Source organism: Phalacrocorax carbo, chromosome 8 (genome assembly GCF_963921805.1).
Source record: "Phalacrocorax carbo chromosome 8, bPhaCar2.1, whole genome shotgun sequence".
Lineage (NCBI taxonomy): Eukaryota > Metazoa > Chordata > Aves > Suliformes > Phalacrocoracidae > Phalacrocorax > Phalacrocorax carbo.
The window spans coordinates 1,597,814-1,617,930 of record NC_087520.1 but is presented as its reverse complement, the minus strand read 5'-3'; the positions used below and the strand labels follow the sequence as shown (position 1 = coordinate 1,617,930).

Below are 20,117 nucleotides of genomic sequence, written 5' to 3'. Positions count from 1 at the left end.
CGCACTCTGTAGCTGTGCTTTCCTCCAGAAAGCTGCAGTATTTCTGCTGACATGGGGATTTTTTTTTTTTTTTCCTCTGCCCCGAAGATATTTTTTTTAAATGTGAAAATCAAAATAAAACTGGGAGGAGGAGAAGCCAGCCACCACAATAGTTTTCTTTTGCAGCATGTTCAGAGGCAGCTGAACCTTCCCTTGATGTCAGGAGCCTGCTAGGCATGGGATCAAGAGCTACTCCAGAAATATGCCTGCTAAATGTAAATAATGGCAGGGGAGCGGCAAAGGCGGGGAAACCTGAGAAATTGCTCATTTCGTGTACATGTTCCTGCTGCAAGAGACTGCCCCTGCCCGAGAGGACAGTGAGAGCAGAAAATGAAATAAAAGGCTGGTTTTCCACACAGTACACAGGCAACTCTGCATAGTTTTGGTATCAGAATTCATCATTAGTTGTCTAAAATAATGGTTATTTCCAAAATATTTAAGCTAAGAGGAAGAGGAGGCAAAACAGGTTTTGCCATGGCCAAAAGAGCGTGTGATGTGCGCACCCCGTCTCCCCCTCCCTGGGATAGTCATGCTGAGTGTTGGGAGATCTGGGCACCATCAGGGCTTCGGGTGACGCTGCCAATGTCCGGGGTTCGCTGGCAATCACCTTCACCTCGCCCGGTACTCGTGCTTTGGCCTGTCCTAGAAAGCGGTGTGTATCTGGGAATGGTTTCCTTGCCGGCCCGGGATTATTGGGGGTTGGCACCGCGTGGGTGCCGCCCGGCAGCCGTCCTGCCAGAGCCTGGCCCGGCTCCGCCGCATCGCCCTGGGGCCGCGGGTGACCTGGAGCTCCTTGTGCGGAGGCGCCTGGCTGCGGCTGGAGGCGCTGGGGCTCACCTGGGCACCGCGGGAGGGAGACCCGCGCCCGCTGCTCGGGAGGTCGGCCAGGCTCGGGCAGCAGGGAGATCACGCCTTCGGAGGCATTGCTTCCCATTTCGTGGTGGAGGAGATCAGCTCGGGCTTACGGACAGAAACTTCAGCCCACCCTCTCCACCCGAGTCCGCTGACCACAAGCGGTTGGGTACCTTTGGCCAAAGGCGAGCTGGATCGAATTCCGGGTCTGTTTTCGCAGAACGGAGGAGGCTGATTTGTGTAGTGGGCTGTTTGTTCTGGGCTGGGTTTTTCTGTTGTTGGTTTTCTTTTTCTGGCTTTTTGTTTTGTGTGTATTTTATTGTCTCTACTAATAGAGAAGTCAGAAACTTGATGTCTTGTTCTTCAGCCCCACGCAGGAAGTCTGTTTACGATTAAGGCAAACATCCCCAAGATGCTTCTCTGTCTCACATATGTGCTGTGTTTTGACTTAGAGCAGTTTTCCCCTTTCTTTTCTGTATGCAACTTCTAAATGAAAATTAGACTTGTAAGCAATGTCCAGCAAAAGCCAAGTATCTTGTAACTGATAGGAGCATGCAGTCACCTTTCATTAAGCCAGCCCGGGAGAACACCGTGATACTGAGAAAACCGCGTGCATTCGTGGTGTTCAGAGGTAAGGGTGGATAATGCCACCGGAGTGTGCCTCTCCTGAAGTCTGAAACTGCCTTTCGGAAGGTTAGCTTGGAGACAGGTGGAGTAGGAGAGCAGGAAGATTTTTTGGTACACATCGCTTGCTTCCCATGGACAATTAAATTGGATTGTCCCTTCCGAAGTACGTGTGCAGCGAGACTACGCTGGGCTGCATGTGTGTCCCCCTCGGCGAGGACCAGGGGCATCACACCAGGGATCCACCGGCTCCGGGTTGAAACCTGTGGCTGTGCCGCGCTCAAAGCCCATGGAAGAGCCCGGCGGTGCTGGATGGGTGACGCATCGCTGCCCCTCAGCAGCTGTGTCCAAAAGGTCTCTTCCTGCTGCAACAGAGGATGCTTAAATCACCTTGCAAAGGCACCTGCCAGCCGGCGTCCCCCGCCGGGCTCCGCAGCGGGTGCGGGTAGCCCGTGCTCCGCTGCGGTGTCGCTCTGTGGCTTTCAGTGAGGCACTTGCCTGCCTTGGGGACAAAGTGAAGCCCACTGCCTTCCGCGGCTCTCCTAAGGTGTATTCAATCTCTTTTTTTTTAAAGTTTTCTGTGTGCAAACTGGCTTAGTTTTCAGCTTGTTTTATTAAGGCTTGACAAGTTGTGCCCGTCTTACTAACCGGGGTAGGAGGATGGAGCAGCGCCGGCTGGGCTGGGGGCCGGGGTTACCCCTCTGTCTCCTGCTGGAGCCGGCAGTATAAAACCTGCATTAATTACGGCTTGTTACAGATCAGATCCCTTGCTAACAGCCACGCACGCGTATGAGTACATGCAAAGAAATTTCACCTTCCACTCAAGTATTTTTACCTACTATCACCATAAAATTTGCGTAGCTCTTCAAGCTCTGCCCGCCCTAACTGGCGCGGTGTGGCAGGACGCGGTACGATCCCCGCGTTGTGGTGCCGGGGAGCTCCAAAGGAGCGGCGGGACTGTGCTCAAGCTCCTGGTTTGCCGTGCAGCCTAGAGGTGGCAGCCTCAGCTGGCTCTTCCCCAGTTACCTTCATCGGCACAGAAATGGGTTCGTCAACGTTGCATTTTGGGAACCCGGTGTACATGGCATGGGGGGTGCAGGCTTGGAGCTTTTTAAAGAACACCCAGAGAAGCTGTTGTTTGTTTGGGGGGTGGGGGTGGGGGGCAGAATTGGGTATTTTCCTGTAAAAAAAGTGTCAGCACTGCTGAGCTGAAAATCTTGAGCCTGATCTGTCGTTACAACATTGCTTCCTTTTCCTGTTGTCTGATCAGGAGATGCTGAAGCTTCCAATGCTGAAGACTGAAAAGCTGTGATAGAGGTGTTTGTGAGAGGTCTAAGAAATCCCTGACGCTGCATTTGCAAATAGTTCTGCTGTGGGAGGTTAAGGATTCCCTGTTCAATGTGGGAAGTTAGGAGTATTTTATTGCGTTGTTACAGCAAAATTAGCCGCAGAATGGCGTTCCAGTGTCTGGCTGAAATACGTTCCCAGTGTGAGGGATACTGTGTTTTACTGTTCAGGGCCCTTTTTTTCCCAGCTAAACTTATTTGTAGTCTTTGTGCATTAAATCAGTTTTGTAAACAAGGTAAACAGGGACGACAGCCAATGCCTTACAAAATGAGCCTTAGAAGGAGGAGTATCTCATCTGGCTGATGACAAAGGCTGTGTAATTTAGGATAATGTAGGTCATCGCTCAGGGCTAGAAGCAAAGTGCTTCTAATACCAATTGGCTTTTCTGGGAACAGGAGGTATTCAGAATTTGGGGGTTTTGGTCTCTTAGTCGTTCATAAAGGCAGTGAACTCCACACGCAGTGCCGTTCCCCTGGGCTGCTGCCTGCGTGCCCCCGAAGCGGCGGGCACCGCGCTGCCCCGCGCTGCGTAGCGGTTGGCGTCGGGGCGGGTGAGCTGCCATGCGCCTGCCCGAGCGTTTCCCTGACCAGGTGGTTGTCCCTAGGTAGGTTGTTGGCCTTGCTCTGGGTACGTGCTTTACGGATCCGCATATTTCTTTGAGGCATGCTCCCCGCTGGCCAGCGCCGGGGCTGGTTGCGCCGCGGCCGGCGGCCACCCCACCGCTGCCGGTGTCGCCTGCGGCCGGCCGGCGGCTCTCGCCGGTGCTTTGGACAGCACGTGCGATACAACCTGTACTTGTTCCTCTGCGGGTGTCGCCTTTCCAGTGACCTTTCAAACAAAGCGATTCATGGGGTTTTCACAGGCGGGCTGGCAGCGAGCGGGCGAAGCTCGTTCCCCCCTCGGCGGCCACGGAGACCGACACCGGCCCCTGCCGAGCGTGCTGGCGGCGGTTGTACTGACGGTGCTTTAAGCTTTACTTTACACAGTTGAGACTTTCTGAATTCAGGAACAAAGCCCCCCCCGTATTTACACCTTTCCTCATCTTTTGGGGCCATGTCTCGCTGCTGGTGCCTGGACCAGCAGCCCACGACCGTGAGGTCCCGTCTGGGGCACCAGCAGCCCACGGGTACACTGCTCTGCTCAGACCGGGACTGCAGACTTCTCCGTGCACTCAACTCCGCTCAGCCCTCGAGACCTGATTTTAATTTGCTCTTATGTTTTTTCATTCAGCAGTTTAGATTGTCTTGGTATGATAAGCTGCTACAGGAGTTGAAAATTCTTATCTGTTTCTATTGCTTTCATTATTTGTTTGTTTTTCTGGAAGGAAGGACGAGCTATTGGACTTTCTCATTTTCTCTGCGTGCTTAGTCATAGCTCCTTAAACCCAGGCTGTTTTTTCACAAAAGCTGAGATATTGAGAAAATTCAAATTTCCTGTGTGGTCTCATATGGAAAAGTCTCTTTAGTTTTTCGATGGTGGCATATTGAAAATATACTTTTTTGTGAAGCGTTTACCATGTTCTACCCTGGCCTCACACGTCCACATCCACACAGTTTAGAAATGGATTCCTGCTGGTCACAAAACATCCCTTTCCCCTCCTTGCACCCCAGAAGAAGGCAAAGGGTTTTGGTGCCTGGAGGTTGAAATGTATGATGCAGCATCTAGGAATGAATCAGCAGGTCCTTTATCTTGTTTGCCACAAGAGTTCATGTTTGTGTGTTTTAGATGTGGGATCCAGGAGGGCGCCTTGCTGTCCCGACGCGACAGTCTCGGGGCGGGCGCGGGTGGGCAGGCCCACCCGGGTAAAGGGGGCCCCTCCGGTGCGTGTCCGTGTGTGCCGCCGCAGGCTCCGGGAGGGGACGTGAGCTACCCAACAGCAAAATCTAGCTAAACTCCAGTACTCAGGATCATTTGTATGTTAGGTGAGGGAGCAAAGATAGATACGTTTTGTTTATCTTTTGGGAAAGGAAGTCAGAGAAGGGCTTTCCCTGTTTCAGGCTCTACGGTGGATAATTGAGATATCGGTAATCTAACGAGCACACTTCTGGAAACGGTTGATCTTCAAGGAAACCCTGTGAAAATGAGGCTGGCCGCAGACAGCGCGTCGAGCGCGGCTGCACGTTGATAGCACTGTAGGATGCTGTTTCAGCGCCAGCCATCCTACCTGGCTATTAAGCACGTGGTGCCCCGTGGGCATCGTCCAAATAAGTAACGATTGAGGTGTAACGCGTGGGGTGCATTTTAAATGCATCGCAGCCAGGAAGAGGGCTCTGCTCAGGAAAGTGATGCAACGGGTGCCTTGGCAAATGAACGCTGTGGGAGGAAGTGCAGAGCTCTTTGCAATGTAAATAGGTTTTTAATTCAGTTTCACAGCCCCTCCCCTCACGCTGTTAAGAAAGTTTGACTTTGAAGTGAAGCCCAAAGAGTTGTTATCTGCTCAAAGGCAGAACAAACATTTTCATGTTATCACCTTTTTGCCCTGTGTGTGAGGGAACCTGGCATGCCGGATACCAGTATTGTCGCCCTAGATCCTCGTCACTTCTCTGGGAGTCCTGTGTCGACTTTCACACAAATGAACCACTTACATTTCTTTTTATTTGATGTCTTGGCTAAAGAGACAGAAGTCCCAATATTTCCTTTTCCCATGTCTCCCTAGTTGAGCTCGAGCCCTTTCAGGGCTTTCTGCCTGGGATATCTGTGCCTTCAGCAGCAGCTTGCCTTAAACTCAGACTTAAGCCCTAGCTGAAAGGAGGTGCAGCTGAGACCTGTGGTCACCCAAGGAGAAGCCTGCTCCCGCCGCGGGGGCAGGGTTTGCTGTCAGCCCGTAGCCGGTGCCGCTGCAGCTCCTCAGCTACCAGGGGCTACTCCTGAATGCTTTGTCTCCGCACATCAAGGACCTTGGTTCAGAGTTTTGAAAATATTTGGGGTTGGATGTCAAACATTTTTCTTTCTCAAATGGGGTGATGGTTAAGTGGTTTCCTCTTCCCTTCGAAATGAGTAAACTTCTAAACCACTAAGCTGGTGAGTATTGACTGAGTCACCAACGGGATTAGTGGACATAAAACACATTGCGTCTGGTTTACTTGGACCTGGCCTTGTTGCAAGCCTGAATGCACGGCGTCCAATGGTGAAATGGTGCTGAGCGGCCGTATGTGCGTGCCGAAAGCCAGCTGTTGGGTTGGTTGGATGGGGAGCAGAGTTAGGGAGAGGGTTTAATCCTTTGTTCCTTGCCCACGCGTACCACCGAAGTGGCAGAAGATGGGCCAAACCAACCACTGTGAGAGCCCCGGCTAATGTTTTCTAACAGAGGATCGGCTCTTATCAAGGACCAAAGGACCTTTGCAGAGTGTTGTTGCAGCTCACGTTCTCCTGCCGAGTCACTTTTGGGAAGTGCAAGTTAGAAATTACCCCTCTTCCCAGACCTTACCAATTTTTGAGGATTTAGTACTGAAAAGAGCCTATGTGCACTGCTGAACGCGGCCTGTAGCCGGTGGGCAGCTCCCGAGGTTAAATCGCGCTTTCCCTCCTTGTGCCGTGGCGGCCCGGTGCCCCGCGCGCGGGGATCCTGCCTCTGCTGCCTTTCTGGAGCCGCTGCGCTTGGCCGTGGATGGGAAGAGCAGCGTCAGAGGTTCTCTGCCGTCCGACTTTCGATGGATGAAGCCCTGCGAGCACTGCTGCAGAGAGCGCACCCATAACCACCCCGAGCACGCGGAGTGGCGCAGCGCTCTGGCCATGCCTGCGTCTCCCCCGTTGCCAGGGCTCCTGCCCGCTCTCCTCCTGCAGAAATAGCTGCCACGCTCTGCTAATGCATCTGAAAATAGCCTGGGAGGAAGCAGAATTGGCTAGACCAAACAAACAGATCTCTCACCGAGACTGGGGCCTCTGCCTGCTCCCTGGGTCCTGTGCGGGCAGCCCGGCCCCGCTGCGGGGTTTGCTGGGAGCGGCAGCGGGGCAAGATGTGGCCGCCCCTTCGGAAGCTGGAGACCCCGACCCAAAGGCGTGAGGCTGAGGAGTCGTAGGGCTAGCTAGCCTTTTTGTGTCTGGATCTGCCGGCTGCAAGATGAGCTGGGATGTTGAGGTTGGGAAGCCCGACAGCTTGCAGCCAAGTGAGATGCAGTGAATTATGAGCCCATGACGCGGCCCATGGGAGTACAGTGTTGGCTTTCACCCTCTGCAGCACGTTCCTCTCTTGTGCAAACACAGCCACACCTGAAGTTGTGCAAATACTCTCCACCGTGTTAAATCCATCATGACATTGGCGGTATGCTTATCAGAGCTAGATAATTAATTTTAACTCCTTGTATGGAAAGGGCAGTCCAGGAGCGGACTTAGGGTCTGCTTAGCGGTGGATGACGTTGACCCTAAGGCAAAGGCTGGACTGGTGGTGTCCCCTGGCTCCCCGTGCTTCGTTTGCAGGCGCTTGGGCCTGTTCTTTCCCCTTCTCATTTAAATAAATAAGCAAACAGAGAGTTATTTTTTGGAGGCTGGATTTACAGCGCAAATTCTTCACGCAGCAGCAGGTCCCCACCACGAGCCAGTGCCTGGGATGGTGGTGGTTCGGGGTGGGGGGGAATGTGTGGGCCTCCTGCTTGCTCTGTTGCCTTCTTTGCCTGCTCCTGCCCTTGCATGGACGTGCGTAGCCCAAGTGCAGGTGAGCTGTCTGGCTGAAAGCCAGAGGGAGAATTTGGCATCCAGCTGTCTTCCTTGAAAACACTGAAAATGTGTGTCGATCGTTGGAGACATCCTCCGCTCATTTGCTGGCCCTGGTTAGGACCTGCAGGGACATCCCTGGTCAGGCTGGGCTCGGCCCCGTGCTGCTGGGGCTTGGCTAGGAAGAAGGTTGTCCTCACTCTCTCTCGTGGGAAATTTATCTCTGTCATCTTTGTTTTCCATCCTGCAGCTCATTTACAGCGTTGCCTTTATCTCCGCAGGCCTGGCGTGATCACCATGCAGGCGCTTTCAGAAGAGGACCGAAGGCTATGGATGGAGGCAATGGATGGCCGGGAACCGGTGAGCAGAAATATTAGTGAAAAAAACATTGGAGAAAATTGTGGAGAGCTTTTCGTAGCCTGGGGCAGATTGTTTGCTGCGAAGCAGGCTGTCACGCAGCGCCTGCCAGCCGGTGCGAGAGCTGTATCTGTGGGGCAGCTCGCGCCTTCTGCCAAGAGAATAGTTTAATCCCTTAGTTAAATATTTGAGGTAATACTGTATCTCCTGTGCTTGGATTGCTTGAAGGTGCGGTGGAAAGGAGGAGGGTAGGCTTGGCCAGCACAAACACGCTGCTGTGCTGTGCTGAAGGGAAAACATGGCAAAAAAAGCAGTGGAAGAAAATACGCTGTAGATTTCCAGGGCTTTTTGAGTCCTGCGACTCATCTGGCAGCTGTTTCTGGGTCTTGCAGAGAACTGCAGATTTCGTGTGAGCGGAGGAGTGTAGCCCCTGTTCCCCGTACTCAGCAATAGCCTCCTCGCTGCTGTGTTTGCTCCTGTCGTGCCAAAGCTGCACAGGCTTCCTCACCTCTGGAAGGGATTATGGAGCTTTTCAGAAAACTCATAGTTGTTGGTTTGGGTTTTTTATTTTATTTTTTAATATGTAATGAAAAGTTTACTGCCAAGCTCGAAGAGCTTGGGCTGGTTCTGACTGGGTTGCCCCGGAGGAGCGCTGGGGTGGGCGCTGCGCGTCGGTGGCACGGTCCTGCCTGGTTTCGGCGTGGCGGCCGTCCAGCAACGAACGGCAAACACAGCACTGCCGAGCAGCCTTTGTACGCGGAGAGAGACTAGACTGTGGGCCTCTGTGCCTCGGCGTGGCCAAAAGCGTAGCAGGATACAAAGAGAAACTTTGCGGATAGCGAGAGCAGCCAGGACTGTTACGGGACAGCCCGTACATTTTTGGAGTAGATGTCTGTGCTTCTGGGCTTGAGTCAGGCTCTGGCAGTCGCAGGAGAGTCCATGCGAGGAGCGGGGTGTCCCGTCCCAGCACAGCCCTGCTGCCACAGACTGGTATTGATTTGAGCAGATTCTCTCCAAATCCTCGAAAAAACCCCTTGTTTATCAGAAAGAAATGTTCATTAAAGCCAGGTGAGACGTGGAGCCACGCGGGCTGTTCAGTGAATGCTGGAAAGCACACGCTGGGCTTAGTGAAGCAACTCGCTTTTGAAACGTGGGGTGGTTCGGAGGTCTGGAAGGCTGTGTGTGCGTGAGGGTGCTGCTGTGTATGTCGGGTAAAGCATTTCGTTGTGGGTCACAGCCAGGTTTCAGCCTGGAATCATAGAGCCATTGGGTAATTCAGGTAGGATGGGACCTCGGGAGGTTTCTAGTCCAACCTCCTGCTCACAGCAGATTACTTGGGCTGTTATCTGGTCGGGTGCTGAAAGCATTCGAGGAAGGCGACTGCTCAGCCTCCTTGGCCTCCAGCTCTGCTGCTTCACTGTCTTCCTGGAGGAGTTTCCCCTGATACCCAGTCTGAACCTCTCCTGTTCCATTTACACCTATTGTCTCTCGTCCTCCCACCACGCACCCCTGTGAGGAGCCTGGCTGTGTTTTTCTGGTGCCTTCATTGCAGGAAGGGTGCCGTCAGGTCCTCACAAAGCTTTTCCTTCTCCAAGCTGAATAAATGCTGCTCCCAACAGGAGCTGCGTAGCTTGGATGTGCTGCGTAGCTTGGATCTACCTCTGATGGTCATCACAGCGCTCTGCCACATTGGTTTCCTCCCTGCAGCAAAATTGTGCTTCTGGAACAAAAATGCTCAGGTACACCTGCAGACACACTATTTCCACAGGCACTGTGGGACATGCAGGCACAGAGGCAATAAAGGACTAGCTGTGTGTTGTGTGCACAGGACAGCCTCTGCTCCCTTTTTCTGTCGTGTTGAAAAGGGGACCCTTGTTTGGGAGAGCTAGCCTGCCCCTCCACCCTGGCTCTTGACCCGGGTGGCCCTGGGGCAGCTTTAGTGGGAAGATAGTTGGATATAAGACATACCAACCTCTCCAGTTCCAGCATGCAAGCTGTCTTGTTCCCTCCTAAATTAACCCCTACCTTGATTGTGGCGACACCTGGAGATGAGATAATATTTATTGGCACGGGCTGCCCGGAGAGGTGGGGGAGTCACCGTCTCTGGAGGTGTTCAAAAAACACATAGATGTGGCACTTCAGGGCATGGTTTAGGATACATGGCAGTGTTGGGTTGGGGGTTGGACTTGATGATCCCAGAGGTCTTTTCCAACCTTAATGGTTCTATGATTCTATGATTTTCAATTTCTTCAGAAAAAAAATGTGCTCCTAGTCCAAATCAAGCCTTGTCCTCCTCCAGCCTGCTCACCTGCTCCCACTGCCTCGCCTCCACCGAGCACTGTTGTTGCGAGGATGCAAAACCCAGTCACCTGCAGCGGGAGCCGCACGAATGTGGTCATCCCATTGCATTTTGACCCGCCGATGTTACCAGGACTTGGCACAAGAGCAGAGCCGATCTGTTAGGACTGGGTTGCAGAGGTGCAGCCAGAAACTTTGCGTGCCTGTGAAGTGCTATATGTGTGAAAGGTGCTGTGAAGTAACCAGTGCAGGACTGCCTGGATTATCCTGTTTCAGAATCTGGTTATGTGAACTCTTCCAAAAACACACAGATCTTTGTGCTGCCGCCTGCGTATTTCTATTCTTCCCTATCATGCCCATCAGCTTAGGGTGGCTTGCTCATCCAGCACGTCAAGGATTGTTGCTGCGCATTAATGCAATACCTCATGGCACTTAAATGCTAATGGCTTCTAAACCTGGCCTTCCAGGTGTGGCGCGGGAGCCATGGGAATGAAGCCTGTATGGAAATGGATCCAAGAGGCATTTTACTGACGAAGGTGGTGCGTGTTGACAGGCAAGGTAGCTCCTTGTCCTCGGTTATCCTCCTCGATCTGTCAAAGGTGGTGTTGGTCTGTTCTGTTTGGGTTCTTATCTTGCAACACCGGGGTGTGGGACGTTAACCTACTCTGCAGAGATTTCCTTGAGCAAGAGACAAGGATTTAACCTTTGGACTCCTAGAAATATCCATTCTATGCTCCGTCTATATTTTTGTAAGCAAAAAAAAAAACCCTGCTGGAAAGAATGTCTGGTTTTCCTTTGATTTGAATATTGAATGTGGAAAAGATTGGCACAGTAGGGACAGTAATTCCATGTGCAAATTCAGGCTGTGGAGAGATTAAAGGGGACTGGAGTTTGTTTCTTAATTATAATTAAAAAACTAAAACCAAATGTTGTATTACATTTTAGTAAGACCTAAACATAGAATGTGCGCTGCATTAGCCAAGACATTTGTCACAACTTGAAAAGATTTATTATATATCTTACAGTCAAAGCAGTCTCCAGATAGCTATCATCAGACTGTTAACTCTTACCACTTGTTATTAATTTGGCTAAAAACCCTGTGTTGACTTTGGGTTTTCTTTTATGTTACAGAGGCTGTTAATAGGAGAAAATACTAACTCCGTAACAGAGCAGTTGCATTCGTTTGTGTTAGGATATTCAGAATAAGTTTCCTATGGTTTTTCTCCTCTGGTGATGCAGTTTGCAAACGTATATGGTGGAGGCCAGAGTGATTCTGAAACTTTGCTGGAGCCTAAGTCAAGAGCAAAAGCTGCGTTGGCTCATAGCAGTGCTTGTGGTAGGCTGCAGGATTAAGAGAGGCACAAATTAGGCTGTTTGCTTTGTGGCAAAGACCTGAACAAGATAAGCATTTTAGTAAGGTTGTGGCTTTGCTTGCCAAGTCTGCAGCGAGCATGCCAGCCAAAAGAGAGATGTCGGTGTCAGCCGTTCCTGCTATTACCTTCCGAGCAGGTTGGTTATCTTAGAAATCATTGTCACGTCAGTGAGGGCAGAAGTGGGGTACTGGGTTTGAAGCGTTCGGGATGTGAAGACGTTTGTTCAGGAAAGTGAGCCTCACAACGTAAGGGCACGTAGAGGGTTAAGGGTATGAAACATGTTAGGTCATATCCCTGTTGAGCTGTATTGTTCCGTTGTCCATAACCCTGAGCGGTGATGAAGGAGTTAGCGTTAAACGGCAAATGCCAACAGCCTTTGATCCTGTCAGGGGAGCTAAGACATGGATGGGATCTGAGCAGTGCTGTTCTGGCACTCGTGTCATGCTGCCCTTTGCTCGATTTGTTTTGGGTTTCTTTTTTGTTCTTTAACCAGTCTAAAAATATACAGCCAGCATTTCATATCGGAGCTGGTTTTGTTAGTGGTGTATGGCTGAGTGCACCACGGGCTGGGGACGAGCAGCCGGTCTCATGCCCTTGTAGGACTCTGGAATGGAGACACATCAGCAGTGCTTTCTCCTTTCCTTCTCTGCTCCCCTTACCCTCTCTCTGGTTCTTTAACATAATCTGCAGGTTTGCAAAGGCAAGAACGAAGTACAAAGTCCCTTGCATGCTTTGGGAGGCTCGAGGCTGGTCACTGAATGCAGAGGCTGGTGGGTTTTGTCCCGGGACCTCCCAGGTGTCGGACTGCAAGGGCCCTGCTCCTCTTGGCATCACTTAGTCCTCAGGTAATGAAGCTCCATCCTCCAGAAAGCAAATAAGCTTTCAGCTCCCATTCTGGAAGGATATTTCAGGACCTCACTGCTCTGATGTCTAGAAACCTTCCCAGGGTTTCCCACCCGCCCAGGTTCAGTCGTGTCCAGTTCACATCTGCTCCTCCGTGTGAGGACTCTGGGCTGCACGGCCATTGAGCTGCGTGAAGCTGGGGGCTGTGGGGACAGGCGAGTGGCAGCTCGGTGTCTGGGGTTGGTGCCGGCTGCTGAGACACTGTGTTCGTGTTCCCAGCCAAGGGCTGGGCATGGCTGGAAGCGCGATGCTGTTTGTCAGTGCTGGGAACTCGCGGCGTTCAGAAGTAGTTACAGCTGAATTAATGGATGCCCAGAGGGCAAGATCCACAAAGTCTCTTAAATGATTTTTTGAGATATTATGGAGACACTTAAACTCTCTTAGGCCTTCCCAAGGTGCCGAAGGTCTGCAGGCACCAGCAGCCCTTTGCTAAAAGTGTTCTTCTGCTTAGATGTGCCACTCCTTTGCTTAGGCGAGGAGCACCCTGCGCCCACTCCTGGCCGCCACTTCAGCAGCATGTTTTACCTGCTTTGTGCTTACTTCTCTTCCTCCATCTGAGCTCACACCAAACTCCTTCTCAGGCTTCAGTCAAGATGTGGCTCCCACCTGGCTTGGAGTTTATGGTGGGTCTGTTGTTTATTAGCCTGATGAAATTAGGTGCCAGGTGAGGTCAGCGTGTCTGAGTGCCTGTGAACCTGCACAAGCACCCAGAGCCTTTCCTTGGTGGTGGGGGGTCTGATATTGCCCAGTTTTGTAGGGTGCGGAGGGCTCTTGCTTGCAGCCCACAGGAGCTTGGGGCAATCACGCATATCGTGGTGGGCGTGAAGGACTCGATTCCCTTTCCACAGCCACCTCCAGGCTCCTGGCCATGACTCAGCTCAGCAGGGCCCACCTCGTCCTCGGCCCTGTGGCTGTGAAGGCCACCCTGACCCTTGCTGGGCTTGTGGAGGCCGCCCTGGCACATGGTGACCGGGCAGTGTTGCATCGTGCGTGTTTGGTGTCACCTCCGCGCTGGGTTGGGAGCGGCGGTCGGGCTCCTGGTGCTCGTCCCCCAGCGCTGGGGGCGTGCGGGCACCACAAAATGGAGCAGGGAGGCGTGGGGGGAGGCCGTACGGCTGCTCTCCACTAGATGGCAAGCTGAGACCAGCCCGCTCATTGCACTTGTGCCCCAGCGGGGCGAGGGCAGCTCCCCTGCATCCTCAGGAGCTCCGCGGGGTGCCTGGGGCTGCCCTCGCCCACCCACCCCGGGGGGCGGCGGGTTTGGGGGAGCGATGTGCTCCCCGGAGCTGTGCCTGTCGCACTGTTTGTGCTGCACGGGGTGGGGAAAGCGCTCGCTTCTCAGTTTTGTCCCCAAAACTCGGCACAGCCCCAAATTAGAACCGCTTCCCTCTTCTTTTCCTCTGTATTCCTTCTCCTGCTGCCCAAAATGAGCAACTGATAATTTTGGGGGCAGGTGATGTTTAATCATGGTAAACTGAGGGGAGGTGAGCACAGACCTTCAAAACTAAGGTCTCTCTGCGCCTGTGTCCCTCCCCAGCCATGGGGGTCCTTCCCGCCTCCCTGTCCCTCCATGGCCTCCAGGCCTGAGGCTACGGCCTCAGTCACCATCGCCTGTCACTCCGGTTTGGGCCCGGGGTGTCCTGGGGCCCCTTCCCAGGGTCCCTGCGGCGGACGCCGGGGTGCCCTGCCGTGGTGGGGCCCGCGCCCTCCTCAGAGCCAACCCGTGGTGGGTTGATTTGGTTTGGTAAAAAGAACCAAAGCGAAATTGCCGGCAGCATGGCTGCTGGTCCGAGCCCTGCGCCCCACCGCCGGCCTGGCCGCCGCAGGGCAGGAGCCTCCCCTGTGGTGTTTCCCCGCTCAGGGTCTCCAGCGGTTCCTCCGCATGCTCGGCCGAGGCCGACGGCGATGGGATGGCGCCCACCATTGCAGCGTGCCGGGAAGCGCCTCTGAAGCTCCCACGGCCGTGGTCCTGGTCCCGGCCCCTCGGCCGCGCTCCCTGTCCGACAGCTGTTCGGCGGTGCTGGAGCTCGTTCGTCATTGCTGCTCTGGAAATGTCGTGTTGTGTTTTTGTAGCAAAGCCCAGCCTAACAACAAAGCCCAGCCTTGCATTCCTGTCCAACGTGCAGCACCCTCGCCTCCCGCCTCCTCCTCGGCTATTGCTTCTGGGAATTCTTTCTGGAATTGTTTTTCATTTTCCTTGTCTAATTATACAAAATGGTGAGAGATTAATTTCCCAGTGGAAATGATGTCTTTTGAACTCAATCCAGTGCTTTCAACCTCGGCATTCCTGTCATTTTGGCTCATTCAAAAAATAAATTAACTTGAAGGACTTCATCCCAACACCCGCGCCGCCACGGGGGACGGTTGGGCACCAACCGCAGGCCTTCCCAGCCTTTTCGTATTGCGCCAGGACTCACTGGAAGCTGCAGATCTGCTTTATTGTTTTAATTCATTTCATCTCCGACTCCTCAGAGGTCACTTTCTTCTTCTATATTGGTTTTAGTACTGCACTCACTACCTCTGTAGCTAAGTGTTTCCAGCAGAGCTTGAAAAACCCTCTTTGATGAAGGTGGGGACCAGTGATTTGTGCTTCGGATGCGGTGTTTACAGCCGCTGCCACACCGGCTTCAGGCGGGACTCGGGGACCAACATCTTCCATTACTGATAATACCAGCAGTGCTTTTCTCCGAGGGCGCTGGCTCTAAATTGGTAGTCACTGGGAAAAGTGAATTATTAGAGATGGTAGAAAAATCTTCACCCAGAACATCTTGGCTACAGATAGTGGTCTTTGGCTGCTTTCTCTTCGCATGGGAGAGCCTGCGGGCGAGATGTCGGGGTGATCGTCGCGTTTGCTGTTCTGGTGCTCTCAGGGATTTGGTCCGTGCCCGCCTCTTCAGCGTGTTTCCTCGTGGTCTTTTCCACGCCGATCTTTTTACCCCCTCGATCCCGTGGTGGATTGAAAGGTGGTTATTGGCGTATGTTTTATCTTGCGTTTTTTTTCAGGGCCTTCATCCTATCTGGGTTTGTTTGCTTATGGCAAATTCTTTTTCTCTTCTGTTTTCCATGACCTGCCTCATTCCTGTTGCTGCTTCTCCTTCTGCCTGTCTCTGTCTTTGCTGAACAGAACACTTTTCCCCGCTCTGCCCCCTCTCAGTCTCTAAGTTTCTATTGTTTACTTATTCTTTTTGCCTCTGTTCTGCTCCCCGACCCAGACAACCTAGTGAACTTTCCCTGAGCCTGCAGTCTTGCCCATGGTCCCCCACCGCCTGGGAGCATCTGAACTGCCTACGGGAGCGGCACCTCTGCCTCGGTGGACGTACGTCACGTGCGGTGATGGTGAGCCCCGCTGCCGGCTTGGCAGCAAAACCTGGCCCAGTGAAGCTCCTGCTTGTCTTTTTTTTTTGCATCCCACAGTTCAAGATTTTTGCCCCAAAAAAGCTCTTCATCCTCTTTTTGGGGGCAAGGTGGTAGAAGGAGATCCCCAGAGGATCAGCCTGAGCTTTCAGACCGAATGATAATTTGTCATGCTAGTTTCTGTATCACATGCTCTTACTGCTGTTCCCTTCTTCTCCCTCTCCTGTTTTGTAACCTATTTTAAGCCTATAATAGTAGTAATTTTACATCGAGTTTATAAGCTTTTATTTTGTTTCTAAAGCACTTAAGCCAGTGAGGTCCTAAGCCTTGACTTCAGGCTTTTATTTATGGTTCCAGCAAATGCTGCTTCAGTGGTTGCTAGCTTACCCAGCCAGAATCACTGCTGCTTCAGGCTGACAGCTTTTTGTCCTTTGTTTAAGAAGCTGTTTGGGTGACAAAGAGAAAAATGCTGAGAGAAGCATTCTAGATCATCTGTTAAGATGAGAAAAGAGCCCTCTGGACTGCGTTTACACACCTAAGAGTGCTTTCCCACCCGCTTCTGGCAAGTTTGTGGCCTCTTCTCTGTCTTCCAGCTCTGTCATTGGGGACATCCAGGAGCAGAGCAGCGGCTCCTGTCTGTGGTTTTCATCTCTTGTGCATGAATGCCTTGTCATTTAATGCATTCCGTGCTGTAGCCACCTTTGCCACAGCGCTCTTCGTTGTGGTCTGGGCTGCACTAATTGGCCGTGGAAGCTGGGCTTTACTTGAAGACTGGGATGGCTGGTCCCATGAGACGAGCTGGGTTTCTCTCTCCCTTTGGGAGATGGTGTTGGCTCTGCTGGGGAAGCGTTGGCAGCTGCCCGTCTCCTCTCGTATTACCTTGCTGCTGCTACCCACCGAGGCAAACTCGCAGAGGAGTGAGGGCTGTGAGTGTAGGTCCGCTCACGGATCCACAGGACGTCGTACAACACACACCTTCCGTGTGGGACACCCACCGGCTGTGCCGCAGCACGTGCTTTTCTTTTACTTTGGTGCAGGCCAGGAGGTGCGCGTGGTGGTGAGAGGTGACCTGAGTCTGCAGAGTCCCTGGGGAGCGATGGTTAACCCAGCTTGAATCGCAGCGTGCTGGCGACGAGTGCAGCGTGTGTGCGAACAAGCTAGATCTGCTGACGTGTGGTAACTCGCCTCTAAGTGTGGGCCTGGACAGGCGAAACCGCTTAAGGAAAGGTTGCGGAGTGGTTGCATCAAGTGATTTCGTTACACAGCTCTGGTGTGAAGCTGGCTGTCCACCCTCCGCCTGCATCTGTCCAGCTGTGCTGGCAGCCTCTGTGGGGAGGCACAAAGCACTCCATTGGAATGAAAGACCAAAGAGAGTATGTTTGCTTTCCTTTCCTCTCTGCTCTTATATCACTTCTACTCAGAATTATTTGAGCAGACAATTCAAGAAACACGTAGAAAATCAGGGAATAGCTCCATGTTCGTGGAACAAACTTCTCTGCCAAATTGAGTAGACTATTAGAGTATTTTTTCTACGCTTAATTAAAAATCAAAGTGGTTCATTGTACAGTCAGTTGCAAAACTAGCCTCTTTCTTTGTTTCCTCCTTTTTCGGTCCTTGCATTTCATTTTAAGTGGTGATTTACTGTCCTGCTACAGTCCCACCACGGCCCCTGACCCAGGCTTTTGCCTTCTCCTAGCTGCAGCGTCAGAAGAAAGTCTGCCCTTTGAAACTCCAAACATTTTAATAATCTTATTTCTGTACTTCTGGTCTCCCTCCTGTGCCCCCCTCGTTCCTGGCAGACCCCCTGCAGCGCCGTGCCCGTGCGGAGCTGGGGAGCTGGGCTGGGCTCTGGCAGGAGCAGGCAGGCTGCGGGCGCAGCGCTGCCGAGGAAGGCAGCCTCTGGGCCGGGCTCCGGCTGCAGCAGCGCGCGGGGTGGTTGTGCCCCAACGCCATCTCTCAACCAGCGTTTGTTGGATGCCACGTGGTAGAAATGCTCCTCGCGAGTGCTGTGCACGCTCCTGGTGCTGTGTACGTGCTGGGGGTGAGTAGTTTCCCAGGGAGGTTATTAGCGTTGTGGAATTTTAGGACATGCCTGGAAAGGGGTCAACGTCCTGCTGCAGTTTTGGAGAGGGGCATCGAGACCGTTTAAGTCTCCACCGGGCCGGCTCCCAGCACCAGGGAGGAGAAGGGGCACTGCGAGCCCTGCGCTGCATCCCAGGACTGCTCCAGGAGCCCACCTCTGCAGCCGCCCGGGGCTCACGGAGCTCTCCCTGGGTGCCGAGGGCAGGGTTGGCGAGGGTGGGATCGCGGTCTCCCCTCTGCTGACTTTCCCAGAGCCTGGGGGTCCCCGCGACGGTCTGTGCTGCCACCACAGCTGGCCCGACGGCCGACCCGGTGCCCCCCATGAGCGGCCGTGCAAACCGAGGCTTAAAAGTGGTCTTGTCTCAAAGATGTTAAGTCTTGGCATTAAACCACCAGCCATTGTTCAGAACAACTGGGCAGTGTAAAACCTCTTTTCACAGAGGAGGAACGCGAGTCATGTCTGTGTTACAGTTATTTTAAAAATAAAGATGACACTGTCATTTAAAATTAGGTTGGTTTTGATGTGTTCAGACTCCGTGTTCGTCAGTAGACGTTGAAAGGAGGAAGGGCGTGTGTGCTTGTGGGAGAGAGGGAGAGCGAGAAGCTGGCTGGACTCCAGTGCAGATAGCTGGCGGAGGAGGATGTGCGAGTTGTTGCTCAAGCATCCTAGAAAACTTACGGGAAGATGTTAAACCAGTAGAAGTTTTCACTTTTAATCAGTCACTTGAGTGATCTGAACATATCTGCTCTGCTGGACTTGGTTAAAAATGCTGCTCTGTGAAAATTTAAGTGCTTTAGTTATTCCAAAAATGTATTTTTCGAAACCAGTTGACCTTTAGTTACATTATTCTAGAGACAGCTGTATATTTTACATGCTTTGTTCCCCATTGCTTCCGCCTACCCCCTTATTTCCCGCCCCCCCCCCAAAAACTGTCTGCTGCTTCATTTCCTTTCAACATTTAGACATGGTAGGTTGGTAGTCGGTTGACCCAGGTAATTTTTTCCATAGTTTGACCCAGGTAATGTCTTCCTTGGGTGACAAACACGGCGGGTTATATAACTGCGCTGAGCTAAGCACACCAGATGGCTGGCGGGTAGCCCGGTCAGCTTCGGCTTTGGACGCTCTTGGGAATGCCTGCACTTGTAATAAAACGTGGGCTTGTTTTTAATTAGAACCATCATTTAGTTCAGCGTGGAGAGACAGAAGAGCAAGACCCGTGTAGAGGATTCGAGCCCCCAGATGCTCCGCTTTTGATAGATTTTGTTTCTTTTTTGTCCTTTTAATCAGGCTCAGGCATCGGTGTAAGTTCTGAGCTGAAATTTATGGTGAAAGGAAGGAGGGGGAGAGAGAAAGAAGGGAGCGAGGTGGGAGGGTGGCTCCGACTGCAGTGCATTAGTTCAGCGCTGAACAGTAGGTTGGGAGGGAAGGCAGGAAGGAAGGAAGGAGCTGCCAGGGACCCTGGGCCACCCTCTTCCAAATGAACAGCCCTCGTTTGAATGACATAAGCCAGCGTTTCACAGCAGGTTTCTGCTGCCCTGCCAAGTCTTTCACTTGGGAAGCAAGGCATATTTTTTCCTCCCCTCCCCCTGCAGGGAGGTTTGCGGGGATGCGGGCTGGGAAAGATCTTGCTCCTATCTGTATCGTTCTGGCTCAGAGAGCAAGGAAGGTTATTTCTAGCCACAACACAGTGTAGTCTAGCTCTGAAAATCCTGCTTGTAGTATGAAAACCTGGCTCTCGGACAAAAATAGAACAGGGTTGATAAGGCAGAGCCAGAAACAAGGGCTGATTTCATCAAGGTTGCCAGGTGTCCTGCTTTTAACAAGGAAATATGCTTTTTTGTACATGAGCCTTCCTGCTCTGTGCTTTGCTGGCATCCTGCTACTGGACTGTGTCCCAACATAGCAGCTCTGCAATGGTGTGCCAAGCTTGCTTGGGCGTCAGGTGCAGAGGATCCTGCCTGCCGTGGTATGGACCTGTGCCGATCTCGCTCTTTTCTTTTGCTCTTGTTTTCCTTCTTTCCTTCTTTCCTCTTCCCCCCTTCCCTGTTGCTGCAGGGGCAGGGTATACGGTGTCCTCCCCTCCCCAGGCGTGCCCCCCACATCTCATGAAGGGAGCCGCAGGTGCCTGGGGGCTCTGGCCCAGCTCTGGGCATTCCTGGACACGCCGCGGGGGATGGCTCTCTGCGGAGATGCGGCCGAGTAGTGTGGTGGGAATCTGCAGCTCATCAAATAGCCCC

At 52.6% G+C, this 20,117-nt stretch overlaps 1 protein-coding gene across 6 annotated transcripts in view; it reads left to right on the top strand.

Annotated features, from left to right (window-relative positions):
• The window catches only part of ARHGAP26 (Rho GTPase activating protein 26), a 183,526-nt gene that overhangs the window by 66,314 nt on the left and 97,095 nt on the right, over positions 1-20,117 (top strand). For all 6 annotated transcript variants that reach the window (XM_064458239.1, XM_064458235.1, XM_064458236.1 and 3 more), the window contains one exon: positions 7,794-7,872. In XM_064458239.1, coding sequence (XP_064314309.1) covers positions 7,794-7,872 — 79 coding nt within the window. The remainder of the gene's footprint in view (positions 1-7,793; positions 7,873-20,117) is intronic.